This window comes from Muntiacus reevesi, chromosome 3, assembly GCF_963930625.1.
Source record: "Muntiacus reevesi chromosome 3, mMunRee1.1, whole genome shotgun sequence".
In the NCBI taxonomy this organism is placed as follows: domain Eukaryota; kingdom Metazoa; phylum Chordata; class Mammalia; order Artiodactyla; family Cervidae; genus Muntiacus; species Muntiacus reevesi.
The window spans coordinates 207,990,875-208,006,308 of record NC_089251.1 but is presented as its reverse complement, the minus strand read 5'-3'; the positions used below and the strand labels follow the sequence as shown (position 1 = coordinate 208,006,308).

General features: G+C 39.9%; 1 protein-coding gene across 6 annotated transcripts in view; it reads left to right on the top strand.

Annotated features, from left to right (window-relative positions):
* Positions 1 to 15,434, top strand: part of NCKAP5 (NCK associated protein 5) — a 1,099,478-nt gene that overhangs the window by 977,422 nt on the left and 106,622 nt on the right. For all 6 annotated transcript variants that reach the window (XM_065931416.1, XM_065931421.1, XM_065931418.1 and 3 more), the window contains one exon: positions 319 to 397. In XM_065931416.1, the coding sequence (XP_065787488.1) occupies positions 319 to 397 (79 nt within the window). The remainder of the gene's footprint in view (positions 1 to 318; positions 398 to 15,434) is intronic.

The following is a 15,434-nucleotide window of genomic DNA, read 5'->3' as shown; positions in this document are numbered from 1 at the left end:
GTTACTGACTTTTTTAAGTATTTAAGAAAAAAAACAAACAAACCCTAAAGCTGTTATCTCAAAAATCTTTGCAGAATCAAATACTCTGTAAGAGCTGGTGTTATATTTCTGAAAATATGCTCTTATAATTAAAATTTGTAATAAAGCCAAGCTATAGAGTAGGGTAAAATGAAGTGAAGAAAATATATCTGTATATATGTACATACACTCAGACGCATACATACCCATGTTTGTTATAGAATGCACCAATATTCTGAGGATTGCAAAATCAATTTAATATAACACATAAGAACTCACAGTATTTCCTTGTTTCTGCAGATAAGAGAGGCAAATGAACACCTGCAAGAGAATGAAGAAGAGACAATTGCAGATTCTGCATTTCAGAGCCGCACCATAGGTAAGAATTCACGTCTCCGTACGTCTTTAACTGACATTTTCTACATGCAACCTTATTTCAGAGATGACATGTTCTTAAAGAACATGTCTTATGCCCACTTCTACCAGGATAGGATTTTAACTTCTGATATGTGGTTTTCTTTATCTTCTTAAATATTGGAAACTACCATAAAATAAATGGGTCAAAGCAGAACCTAAGAAGAAAACATAGGTGTTTACAAAGGAATGCAATGCAAACTAAAGTGAGACCTTGTCAATATACAATGGAAATGATACTGATGTAAATAATTTCTCTCTGAGGAGAAAATCAACTTTGAATTGATCCAGTTTCTATAATTGTCTCAGGAAGCACTACTATTGGCTTGAAATGTGGAGTAGTAACTTTCTTATATTGAACACTTTTTTTAATTGAATACATTTTACCCAGAGAACTAAATAGATACTGTTGTTGTTGTTGTTTAGTCACTCAGGCATGTCTGACTCTTGGACCCCGTGGACTGTAGCCCACCAGGCTCCTCTGTCCATGGGATTTTCCAGGCTAGAATACTAGACTGGGTTGCCATTTCTTTCTCCAGGGGATCTTCCTGACCCAGGGATCAAACCTGTGTCTCCTGCACTGGCAGGGTATTCGTTACCACTGAACCACCTGGGAAGCCCCAGATTAAGTATTTACAGCTTGCCAAAATCTCCAACTCATTTTCTTTACATTTCTGTTAGAACCCTGGTTATAGGTAGTCCTGTCTCAGAGATATATTTGACTTGTCAGCTCTGTCGTAGAATTTTGCATGAGCCTACATTGAAGGGACTCAGGTTTCTAACACAAAGGGATTTTCCCAGCCTATTTCCATCAGCCAGGAGGTAACTGGTAATAGAGTAGCTGTCTATGACCATGATCCTTGTCAGGAAATAGAAGACGTGATAACAGCTCTAGGACACCTTGGACATTTGAAAATTAATTGTTCTTTGGGCTCTAGAAATAGCTGTGAATGTAAGCTTGCTAATTATTTAGTTTTTTACAAAACTTCAAAGCATGAAGAGTCATTTTTTCAAATCCCATTTGGGTGTATAGACAGTACTGATTACTGTACTCTGGGGTAGGACAGCCCCACAGATGTCTGGTTTCTGTTATCATCAGTATCCACTGCACCTTCTCCTGTTGTTGCCCTGGAATACCTTTAGCTGCCAACTCTCAGCTTCTCACCACTCCTAGCTCCATGTTGGTATATTTTGCAGCTGTTTTTCTCCCAGCTATCTTCTCCCAACTACAATTTACAGTTTATCTCAGAGAGTTATTGTACCCCCAAAGTTTAATAAGATTGGCATACCTTTGTTATTCTTTTCTGGTGTAATTGGGAATATAAAAGTCTTAACAACAAAATGAGTGGAATCTGAATATTTTTATTTCAGAAAGACATCCTTTAGTACAGGTGTCAATGTAAAATGCTTAAATTAGTATCAGTTCTGCATAGTTAGCTAATATGCAAGTTAAATATTATTCAACAATCTTCAAAAATGGCACTGTAAAGCCCCACTGAGTCATGATTTTTCTATAATGAAGTGTTCTTGGGCTTTTCAGTTCAGCTCAGTTCAGTTGCTCACTCGTGTCTGACTTATTGCGACTCCATGAACCACAGCATGCCAGGCTTCCCTGTCCATCACCAACTCCCAGAGTCCACCCAAACCCATGTCCATTGAGTCGGTGATGCCATCCAACCATCTCATCCTCTGTTGTCCCCTTCTCCTCCTGCCCTCAATCTTTCCCAGCATCAGGGTCTTTTCCCAATGAGTCAACTCTTCACATCAGGTGGCCAAAGTATTGGAGTTTCAGCTTCAACATCAGTTCTTCCAATGAACACCCAGGACTGATTTCCTTTAGGATGGACTAGTTGGATCTCCTTGCAATCCAGAGGACTCTCAAGAGTCTTCTCCAACACCACAGTTCAAAAGCATCAATTCTTTGGCGCTCAGCTTTCTTTATAGTCCAACTCTCACATCCATACATGACTACTGGAAAAACCATAGCCTTGACTAGATAGACCTTTGTTGACAAAGTAATGTCTTTGCTTTTTCATATGCTGTCTAGGTTAGTCATAACTTTCCTTTGAAATAGTAAGTGACTTTTAATTTCATGACTGCAATCACCATCTGCAGTGATTTTGGAGCCCAGAAAAATAAAGTCAGCCACTCTTTCCACTCTTTCCCCATCTATTTGCCATGAAGTGATGGGACCGGATGCCATGATCTTAGTTTTCTGAATGTTGAGCTTTAAACCAACTTTTTTCACTCTCCTCTTTCACTTTCATCAAGAGGTTCTTTAGTTCTTCTTCACTTTCTGCCATAATGGTGGTATCATCTGCATATCTGAGGTTATTGATATTTCTCCCAGCAATCTTGATTCCAGCTTGTGCTTCCTCCAGCCCAGCGTTTCTCATGATGTACTCTGCATCTAATTTAAATAAGCAGGGTGACAATATACAGCCTTGACGAACTCCTTTTCCTGTTTGGAACCAGTCTGTTGTTCCATGTCCAGTTCTAACTGTTGCTTCCTAACCTGCATACAGGTGTCTCAAGAGGCAGGTCAGGTGGTCTGGTATTCCCATCTCTTTAATAATTCTCCACAGTTTATTGTGATCCACACAGTCAAAGGCTTTGGCATAGTCAACAAAGCAGAAATAGATGTTTTTCTGGAATTCTCTTGCTTTTTCCATGATCCAGCAGATGTTAGCAATTTGATCTCTGGTTCCTCTGCCTTTTCTAAAACCAGCTTGCACACCTGGAATTTCATGGTTCACATATTGCTGAAGCCTGGCTTGGAGAATTTTAAGCATCACTTTACTAGTGTGTGAGATGAGTGCAATTGTGCAGTAGTTTGAGCGTTCTTTGGGATTGCCTTTTTTTGGGATTGGAATGAAAACTGACCTTTCCCAGTCCTGTGGCCACTGCTGAGTTTTCCAAATTTACTGGCATATTGAGTGCAGCACTTTCACAGCATCATCTTTTAGGATTTGAAATAGCTCAACTGGAATTCCATCACCTCCACTAGCTTTGTTCACAGTGATGCTTCCCAAGGCCCACGTGACTTCTCCCTCCGGGACGTCTGGCTCTAGGTGAGTGATCACACCATCATGATTATCTGGGTTGTGAAGATCTGTTTTGTACATTTCTTCTATGTATTCTTGCCACCTCTTCTTGGGCTTTTACAGTAACATATACAAATTTAGAGGCTGCATTTTGTTCGAGAGAGCTATAGTTATCTGGATACTTTCTATAGACTAGCAATCCTTTAGATCTATACTGTTTGACATGAAAACCAGTAGTCAAATGTAGTTGAGACTCAACTCAAATTCATTAAAATTACATAAAATTAAAAATTCAGCCCCTCAACTGAATTTTTCAGTTGCATTAGCCACATTTCAAGTGTTCAGTGGCCACATATTCTGTATGGCCTGTATGAACAGGTCCATCATCACACAAAATTCTTCTGGAAAGTGCTCGTTTAGAATACTCTCGTGGAAGCAAATTTGAACTCTGTTTCTGACAAGAGAACTGACTTGGTCTTCACATAATTGTAGACTCATCTCCTCAAACTAGTGAAGATCTATCTTAACAAGCTGCTATTGGCAGCAAGTAACAACAAAACTGACTAGCCATGACTTAAGTAATGAAGTCACTGAATCATCTTATGTAATTAAAAGTCTGAAGGAATGCAAACATAAAAGAGGAGCACCAGCTCAACAATGCTATCTAAAGCCCTGTTTGTTTGTCTGTTTTTGTCCTCATCCTCGTCACTTCTGGTTGAAAATTGATTCCTACCTCTCTAGGCATCCCAGCTATATTCAGGACACAAAGTGTAAGGAAAATTAAAAATTTTTCAGAATCCTCCCCACTGTAGAGGTAATATTACATGTCATCAATGAGAACCAGGTCATAAAGCCAAACTTAGGTGCACAGGAAGCTGGGAAAGTCAGTATGTTGCTTTCCGGCCCCTGTTGCATGAGATAGCAGAGAGAAGAGGGTTGAAAATGTTCTCTGAGTTAGACAATCAATAACATTACCACAGGCCTTTTAAAAAGTTCATCCATTTCAAGGCTGAGTGACATTCTACAAATCAAGTGGTTATTTATCTTTATTGCACAAAAATGACTGAAAAAATATTTTAGCATCCCAAAATCCCAAAGTTCCTCATTTTGTCTAAGCTAAGTGTTATCACATATCTTCCCAATATTTACAACCATTGTATATTTCCAATTTTCTCAGCAACTGAGCAAATCTAAATATGGTCTTAAAACCAAGTAGCTGCTAATATCTTTGACAAAGAACAACAATCAGAAAATCTGTGAAACAGAATGTTCATATTTCTGTGGTTAAGGATAATCATGTCAGTTTAATCAAAATGGTATGAGTTGATTACAAAGCAAGATATTGTTAACTTGTTCTATATTGAAATTCAAGATTCATGAATGAAGTAATACAACTAGATTTTTTTCTTTAAAATTGCCCTAATAAATATCAGACTTCCATGTTAATAAGCAACAAGCAAATGACCATACTAGCCTAATATAAGTATTAGCATGAATAATCACAAACACCAATTGTTCTTTCTTGCTGTTTAACTGTAATTGACTCACCCAGTGTATTATGCTAATTATCTAATAAGATTAAATGATCAGTAGGAATTCAAATAACATTACCTCATATTAAAAACATCAGCTAATGATAGCATCAAAAATAATCTCCTAAGAGGAGACAGGGGATTTGGAAATTCCTTTAAAGAGGAAGAGATGTCTTTTGAGGAATTTGAGGAAGAAGCAAAGCAGTATTAAATGATAACGAAGAAAACAAGGCTGCATGGTAAACTCTTGTGAAGTGAAAGATGTGTGGTATTTCCCCAAATCTAAAAGAGTTGTTGTGGAGTGGAAGTTTGCATGCTCAACACACAATGAGGTCAACAAGGCAAAACATCCAAGTTTGGAGCAGAGAAAGGTTTATTGCGGGGCCCTACAAGGAGATGGGTTTCTTGTGCCTAATAAGACCCCAAACTCCTGGATGGGTTTCAGCAAAGCACTTTTAAAGGCCAAGAGACGGAGGGCTGTGGTTAGCTGTTGCAGACTTCTTGGTCTCGGAATCAAGAAGACCAAGACCGACTTTGTTCTTGCAGCTGTCCACAGAGGTCAGATCACAATATTCCTGTTAAACGTCCGACAAGACAAATATCATTCTCTGTTCTGCAACTTTTTATATCTGTATGAATGGACCCTGAAAGGTCTGAGTCGTGAGAATAGGCTAGTCTATATATTTCAAGGTATGGGTAACCATGCTTTTACGGAAGGTTCAGAGCCAGCATGACTAAGCTTGGGAAAAGGAGCAGACCTAATGTGGAGTCAGATTTGTTCTTCCCTGTTACAGAGTTGCAGAGAACAGTTTGTCCAGTAGCACAGTGGGCAAATGTTCCAGTGCCTCATTGTGGAACATAATTTGCTACTCTCCCTTATTGGCTAGGTGTACTCCTAGTCTCTTCTAAATGACCCCTTCTGTCTCCTGCTACCAGAGGAGGATGTGACAAGGGACGTGGTCTATTCTGAGTGTCTTGAGGATAAAGTTCTCTTTGTTTAGCTCTGTGAAGTTGCCTTGGTGCTGTGATTGCCTCCAGGAGCTCTCCTGTTGTCCTTCATCCCTCCCCAAATAGTCTACAGCAGCTAACATACTAGCAGGAGGATTATGGATGCTCAGTGAGTACCCGCTTTGATTTACTTAACAGACCATACATCACTTTATTTCCATTTCCCCAAGGTGTCTTGCTTTCTTCTTCCTTGTTTCCATACAAACTTTAACTGTCTGATCTGGTAAACTTACGCATGTCAGTAAGTTAGATTAAACAGCTATTTTTTTCAGATGATGTATTTGCATTATAAAAGGGACTCAAGAAAAATTCTACCTCGAGTTAAGAGGAACTCTTGGGAGCTAACATTTCAGGCACACACTGATTAGAGCAAATTATAGGGTAAGGAAGAAAGGACAGGAATTAACCTGACTTCAGACGATGAAGAGCTCAAGAAGCAGTGTAGCAAAGAAATGGGTTATTTTGCTGTATATAACCCTACTTTGCATAATGGCCTGCCTGAAAGTTAAGAAGTAAGACAAGGCCATGCTGAGCCAAATAGAGAAGATTTGAATCTCCTGGTACAATGGCCATTTTTACCTCTGTAGCACACAGAACTTGTTCTTGTAAGTTTTTACTGTCCAACCAAAAAGTACCTTATCCATGGTAGTAATGTGCCTGGTCTGGGGTCTGGTAGAAATAGAAGGGATAAAAGAGTCAAATGATTTATAGTTATCATTGTTGAGGAATCTTCACACCAGATTGCAATGAAGGGCAACAAATGCAGCATCCCTTTTACCCAGTAGAAGAGAGAAGACCTGACCTGATGTTGATATATCTGTAGCTGTGGTTCTTCAAGAATAGGCAGGGTCTCACAGATTCTTGAACCAAGTAGCTCAGTTACCTGGAGAACAAGAACACGAACCTAGATGTTTATCTCATCTGAATGGGAAGAACTCCAGTAATAAAAGTCCTAATGTGATATGGTTAGGGGCTTCTCAGATGGAACAGCAGTAAAGAATCTGCCTGCTAATGCAGGAGACACAGACACAGTTTCTATTCCTGGGTTGAGAAGACCCACTAGAGTAGGAAATGGCAACCCACTCCAGTATGCTTGCGTGGAAGATCCCATAGACAGAGGACCCTGGCGGGCTGCAGTCCATGAGGTCCCAAAGAGTGGGACACAACTGTGCGAATGAGCACACACACAATATGGTCAATGGTGGTTGTCCATACGTGGATTATACAGTTTCAATTAGCTAGATCACGGTTAGTTTTAAATCCAAGACTGGATTTCCCTGATTGTTAGCACCAGTAGGATTAGGTTCATATGGGAGGGAAAGAAACTCAAATTACAGAAATTTATTTGAATAAGAACAGAAATTTCTTTCTGTCATACATGACAGGCCACAGGGAGGTGGTTTGGTCTAATAGCACAGTCTCAGCCTCCTCCTTTTTCATTTCTCTGCTTCATATGGTTTCCATTCCCAAGGCCACTTTCTGGTTCAGTATGGCTATTAAAAACCCATCCTTTATGTCCACTTTCCAACCCACAGGAAGGAAGAGCAATGAGGAAGGATATGGTTCATCCCTTTAAGAATACTCCCCATCGCTTGACCCATCCTTTGGGCAGCACTGCATTGACTGGCACTTAGTCACACAGGAGAAGAAACATCAATCCAGGCAGGAGGACATAGGTCCAGAAAAAAAATTAAAAATAAATGGAGGTTCTCGTAACTCTGGAAGAAAAAGACAATGAATATTAGAGGACATGTAGCAATCTAACCTGCTGCTTGCCCCCTACCAAGGTTATCTTCTTGATAGTAACAAATAAATTTTCACTGTCATTTAAGAAGACTATAGGAAAATAAATTTGAAGAGTTGTTGGAAAGATGTAATTAATTTCAATGATTTATGCTTAGTTTTGCATGATCTGAACTACCACTGGTCTCTATTTGTACACTTCCCTTTGACTAACTTTTTGAGGAAATGTATTGAACTTGAATTAGTTTGCCAGCACCATATTTATGAACATATCATTGGTTAGCCACAAAGTTTAGAGGTTCAAGTAAATTTTCTATGGAGTACAGTGCAGCTAGAATTTTCCTTTCTCTAAAATTAAAACCAGTAGGGCACCAGGGCTTCCAGTACTGTAGCTGCCAATCAATTAAAGTCCTTGATAATTATGTCTTATTTCAAGACTATTACTAATTTTCCCCACTGAGAAAATTTGAAAAACTTTAGAAATTTAATGTAGGGGAAATGGCTTTCATGTTACAAATTAAAATATATCAGAAAGTTGATCAGATTTTCACAGCTCTTTGAGTGGAAGACCATTTGATTCAAATGTCACATTTTGAATAGCATGCTGATATGTGTAAGCTTAATTGTAGAAAGAGTGAGCTGATGATCATCAAAACAAATGTTGGGGGAAGTATAAAGTTTCTCAATAGCAATTTTGATAGATAATGTTCTGTTGACTAGTAACAGATTGGTTCTGAACTGGAAACTACATGGATAGTAACGACTATGGATGAGGAATAGGATAGAGTGATTTTACGTAATTTGAATTGTTAATATTTCCCAGGATGATAATATTTCTGCATTTCCAAATATTACAAATGGCATTTCAGAGGTATTACAGAGTAGTAACTTGGCCGTGGAAGCTTCTATCGTGGCTGCACTGAGTTCATCCATTTATGTGGACAAGCAACAAACTTCAGAGGGGAAGCTTTGCATTTATATTCCGCTGAAATATAAATCCCACGTGTCATGAAGGTAGACTCATGGAAACAGAACCATGTGGTTCCTTCTGACTAACAAGGACTGAAAATAGTAATATTAATTCCCATCTATTGAGTATCTTTTTTACCAAGCCCTGTGCTTAAAACATCACCTATAATCCTTCTTGTTTCACTCTCTTGTGGCTAGTTCTCTGGTTTTGTCATCTATACACTTGCTCCTTGAGTGTTTCTCTCTAAATACCAGAGGTAATCATGAATGAGGCTTTGGTGGAGACTTCTATACTGGTGGTGGTGTTCGGTCACTCAGTCGTGGCCAACTCTTTGGGACCCCATGGACTGCAGCACACCAGATTTCCCTGTCCTTCACCATCTCCCAGAGCTTGCTCAAACTCACATCCATCAAGCCTGTGAGGCCATCCAACCATCTCATCCTCTGTCATCCCCTTCTCCTCCTGCCTTCAATCTTTCCCAGCATCCAGATCTTTTCTCATGAATCAGCTCTTCGTATCAGGTGGCCTAAGTATTGGAGTTTCAACTTTAAGATCAGTTGTTCCAATGAATGTTCAGGACTGATTTCCTTTAGGATTGACTGGTTTGACCTCCTTATAGTCCAAGGGACTCTCAGAGTCTTCTCCAACACCACAGTTCAAAAGCATCAATTCTTCGGCACTCAGGCTTCTTTGTGGTCCAGCTCTCACATCCATACATGACTACTGGAAAAACCATAACTTTGACTATATGGACCTTTGTTGATAAAGTAATGTCTCTGCTTTTTAATATGCTGTCTAGATTGGTCATAACTTTTCTTCCAAGGAGCAAGTATCTTTTAATTTCATAGCTGAAGTCACCATCTGCAGTGATTTTGGGACCCAAGAAAATAAAGTCTGTCACTGTTTCCATTGTTTCCCCATCTATTTGCCATGAAATGATGGGAATGGATGCCATGATCTTTGTGTTTTGAATGTTGAGCTTTAAGCCAGCTTTTTCACTCTTCTCTTTCACTTTCATCAAGAGTCTCTTTAGTTCCTCTTCACTTTCTTCTATAAGTGTGGTGTCATCTGCATATTTGAGGTTGTTGATATTTCTCCTGGCAGTCTTGATTCCAGCTTGTGCTTCCTCCAGCCCAGCATTTTGCATGATGTACTCTGCATATAAGTTAAATAAGCAGGGTGACAATATGCAGCCTTGATGTACTCCTTTCCCAAATTGGAACCTGTCTAGTGTTCTATGTCCAGTTATAACTGTTGCTTCTTCACCCACATACAGGTTTCTCAGAAGGCAGGTAAGGTGGTCTGGTATTCCCATCTCTTTAATAATTCTCCACAGTTTGTTGTGATCCACACCAAGGCTTTAGAGTACTCACTGAAGCAGAAGTAGATGTTCTTCTGGAATTCTCTTGCTTTTTCAATGATCCAGCAGATGTTGGCAATTTGATCTCTGGTTCTTCTGCCTATTCTAAATCCAGCTTAAACATCTGGAGGTTCTCAGTTCATGCACTGTTGAAGCCCCCTTAGGAGAATCTTGAGCATTACTTTACTAGTGTGTGAGATGAGTGCAATTGTGCAGTAGTTTGAACATTCTTTGTCATTGCCTTTCTTTGGGATTGGAATGAAAACTAACCTTTCCCAGTCCTGTGGCCACTGCTGAGTTTTCCAAATTTGCTGGCATATTGAGTGCAGCACTTTCACAGCTTCATCTTTTAGGATTTGAAATAGTTCAGCTGGAATTCCAGCACCTCCACTAGCTTTGTTCACAGTAATGTTTCCCAAGGCTCACATGACTTCTCCCTCTGGGATGTTGGCTCTAGGTGAGTGATCACACTAACGTGATTATCTGGGTCATGAAGATCTTTTTTGTATAGTTCTTCTGTGTATTGTTGCTACCTCTTCTTAATATCTTCTGCTTGTGTTTGGTCCATGCCATTTCTCTCCTTTGTTGTGCCCATCTTTGCATGAAATGTTCCCTTGGTATCTCTAATTTTCTTTAAGAGATCTCTAGTCTTTCCCATTCTATTGTTTTCCTCTGTTCACATTTTTCACTTAGGAAGGCTTTCTTAGCTCTCCTTACTATTCTTTGGAACTCTGCATTCAAATGGATATATATTTCCTTTTCTCCTTTGCCTTTAGCTTCTCTTCTTTTCTCAGCTATTTGTAAGGCCTCCTCAGACAACCATTTTTCCTTTTTCATTTATTTTTCTTGGGTATGGTTTTGATCATTGTCTCCTGTACAATGTTATGAACCTATGTCCATAGTTCTTCAGGCACTCTATCAGATCTAATCCCTTGAATATATTTGTCATTTCCACTGTATAATCATAAAGGATATAATTTAGGTCATGCCTTAATGGCCTGGTGGTTTTCCCTACCTTCTTCAATTTAAGTCTGAGTTTGGCAATAAGAAGTTCATGATCTGAGCCACAGTCAGCTCCCGGTCCTGTTTTTGCTCACTGTATAGAGCTTCTCCATCCTCAGCTGCAAAGAATATAGTCAGTCTGATTTCAGTATTGACCATCTGGTGATGTCCACATATAGAGTATTCGCTTGTGTTGTTGGAAGAGGGTGTTTGGTATGATCAGTGTGTTCTCTTGGCAAAACTCTATTAGCCTTTGCCCTGCTTCATTTTGTACTCCAAGATCAAACTTGCCTTTTACTCCAGGTATCTCTTGACTTCCTACTTTTTCATTCCAGGCCCCTATTATGAAAAGGACATCTTTTTTTGGTGTTAATTCTAGAAGGTAGGTCTTCGTAGAACCATTCAACTTCAGCTTCATCAGCAATAGTGGTTGGGGCATACATTTGGATTACTGTGATATTGAAAGGTTTCCCTTGGAAATGAACAGGGATCATTCTGTCAGCTCATTTTTGAGACTGCATCCAAGTACTGCATTTTGGATTTTTTTGTTGACTATGAGGGCTACTCCATTTCTTCTAAGGGGTTCTTTCCCACAGTGGTAGATATAATGGTCATCTGAATTAAATTTCCCATTCCAATCCATTTCAGTTCACTGATTCGTAAAATGTTGATGTTCACTCTTGCCATCTCCTGTTTGAATACTCCCAATTGACCTTGATTATATTGTTCTTTACAGCATCAGACTTTACTTTCACCACCAGTGGTATGCACAACTCGGCATTGTTTCCACTTTGGCCCAGCCTCTTCATTCCTTCTGGAGCTATTTCTCCAGTCTTCTCCAGGGACATATTGGGCACCTACCAACCTAGGGAATTCATCTTTCAGTGTCATATTTTTTTGCCTTTTCATACTGTTCAAGGGGTTCTCAAGGCAAGAATACTGAATTTGTGAGCATGTTGGTAGGCTATATTAGTTGCTCAATAGTGTTCAATTCTTTGCAACCCAATAGACTGTAGCCCACCAGGCTCCTCTGTCCTTGAAATTTTCCTGGCAAGAATCCTGGAGTGCGTTGCCATTTCCTCCTCCAGGGGATCTTCCTGACCCAGGAATGAAACCCATGTCTCCTGCATTGGCAGGCATGTTTACCACTGAACCACCTGGGAAGCCAGTTTGTCAGAATACTGGATCATAGTTTATGACTCCCCCTCTTATGTTTTTTTTTTTTTCACTAGAGAGATAGAGAGCTGTAGACTTTGAGTTGAAAGTGTGACTTTTTTACTGCTATAAAGTATTTCCTCTATAGATTGCACCAGTGAGCTGAGTTCTATGTAGTTCAACAAGCCTGTACTGAGCATCTTCTTCCAGCCACATCCTATGTTAGAGGTTGGAGATATGAAAGTGAATGAGACATGGTACCCACACTCTTACGAACTCCAGTCTAGTAAGGAAACAGAGAAGCAAACAAATAATTCTGATACAGTATGGTCACAGATAAGATGGAAGCATGCTCTTCATACATTTGAGTGCATAAGGCAGGATGTCAAGCCCCTCTTTGGTGAAGCCAGGCATTTTGGTGTCCATCTGTAAGGAAAAGAGAAGACTGAGAGAGTAAGATACTGAATTTTAAGAGCATTTGCCATTTATACCGGTGGTTCCCAAACTCAAACCACAAGCTCTAGGGAGAAGAGCCAGGCATTAGGATGTGGTAAACATCCCCAGGTAATGCCAGTGGGCAGCAAAGTTTGGGAACCACTTTCCTAAGGCATAGGATTTCATCAGCAAAGGGGAGAGAGAGATCCTTAAACTCGAGGTAAACAGCATATTCAAAGACCTGGAGATAGGAATGTGGCACACCCTAGGGAAAGCAGTCAACAAATGATCAGCTTGGCTAGAATAGAGGATAAGTTTTCAGGATGAAGTACAGATAGAAGGGCTTTGGTAGGATGGGACTAGATTATGGGAAACTTGAAAGCCAAGTCTACATGTTTGAATTTAATCCTCCAGACAACACATAGACAGTGAGGGAAAAAATTTAAAGACCAACACAGGAAGAGGTGGCCATCCAATCACTATGATGCTCATGCTTTGACTTTCAAAACAAAGACATGTCTTCATTTTCTCTCCCTTAGCCTTGGACCAACAAAATATACATCGTGTTTTCTCACAAGGGATATGTCATGATGAGTAGAGTTATATAGTCATGTAAAAGGATGGACTGCCAAGGTTACTACAGGGTTGCTCCAAAAGAACTCTCCTGGAAATCCATCAGGGCTTACGTAAATATCCTACCCACTGAGTGCAAATGCTCAAGTCTCTTTTATATAATACAGCTGGTGTTTGGGAAGGGTACCCACTGAGTGTCACTGATGGGTAAGCTCAGTGCGTCTCTCAGATTAGCACCAGCAAGACCCTAGACAAGTGAGCCCTGAGACTTGTCCATCCTCCTGCCAGGGAACTGAGAAGCACAGGAAGGAATGCTTGGGCATTTGGGGGAGGTCAGGATGGTGCTCTTCTGACAGGGATCCCAGCTGCCAGGGCAGAGGAAGACATGAAGCCCCAGGGGGCGGCATGTGCTAGTAGGGTAAAGATCCCATGGAACAGGTGATGAGTGGGTATGTTAAATAAGTTCCGTTTTTTTTTCTCCTATGTTTTTTCCAAGGCCTGTTGCTCTAGAGTACGTGGCTGGAGAATCAGAAATAGCTGTATAGTTCCCTCAGTTTCTTGTTGTTCAGTCATTAAGTTGGGTCTGACCCTTTGCATCCCTACACACACCAGCCTTCCTTAACCTCTACTATCTCCCGAAATTTGCTCAGATTCATGTCCATTGAGTGGAATTGCTATATATATATATCCAGAAGTGGAATTGCTAAACCACATGATAGTTCTGTTGTCTTTGGAAATAAAATCACTATCTCAAAGAGGTAGCTGCACCCCCAGATTCACTGCAGCATTATTCACAACAGCCAAGATAGTATTGATCTGTTGATAGATGAATGAATAAAGGATTTGTGGTATGTATGTATATGTGTAGATGTGTGTGTGTGCATGTATGTATAGTTTTATAGTCTTCACTTTGCTTGTAGAATCTTTTTTTTTTTTACTTTACAATAGTGTGTGGTTTTTTAATTTAATTTAATTTAATTTTTTTTTTTTATTAGTTGGAGGCTAATTACTTCACAACATTTCTGTGGGTTTTGTCATACATTGACATGAATCAGCCATGGAGTTACATGTATTCCCCATCCCTATGCCCCCTCCCACCTCCCTCTCCACCCGACTCTTCTAGGTCCTCCCAGTGCACCAGGCCCGAGCACTTGTCTCGTGCATCCCACCTGGGCTGATGATCTGTTTCACTATAGATAATATACATGCTATTCTTTCTACTTGTAGAGTCTTACCAGACTGTTGTTTAGTTTTCACTCACTGTACAAATAGAATCATACTGTAAATATTCCACTGGGTTGGCAACGTTGTTTTTGGAATGAATCAGTGATGGTCCCTGCAGTTGCAGTTCATTCATTTTCATAGTTGTATAGTCTTCCATAGCAGAGAAATTTCAGATTTTGTTTATTCTTTCTAAAGTTAATAAACATTTGGGTTGTTTTCCATTTTTTGCTATTAAGACAGTGTTGCTAGTGTCACTGTGATGCATATTCCCTGATATACTTACCGAGGGTTTTTCTAGGTATGCACAGTAATAACTTCTTACATCACAAACCAGTACACTTCTGCATGTGTACCTATACATAAGTGTAATCCAATGTTATGTTCCTTTGTGCTACAAAAGCTAATTTGAAAACCACAGCAAATTACTAAGTAGCATGAAATCCAACAATGGGTTTCCTTATGGAGGGGGAGTGGTGGGAGAAGGATGTAGGGGAAGGGGTGCAAGAGTGGCTTAAAAACACTGAGTTGTTGACCTTAGAGTTGGGATGGATTCACCTCATCACAGGGCTCCTTAAGAGTGAGAGGAGGAAGCAGAAGAGGGCCAGAGGAAAAGATGTATCAACAGAAACAGGGTCAGGAAGATGCATTCATAATGAAAGAGATGCATTCATAATAAAAGAAACCCACATTAATGGGATCTGAGTCAGACTCAGATCCCCCCTCCTTTTTTTTTTAATCTATCACTTAAAAAAAAAAAAAAGTTTGAAGACAGAAACTTTGTGGGCAAGTGAAAGGTTGTTGCTGACCCACGAAAAGACGCTGGGGTTCTTGGCCTCCAGAGGAGAAGAATTCAATACGGGGCCAGAGATGAGGCTGGATCGCTCAGAGCTTTTGTGTAATAAAGTTTTTTTAAAGTATAAAGGAGATAGAGAAAGCTTCTGGCATAGGCATCAGAA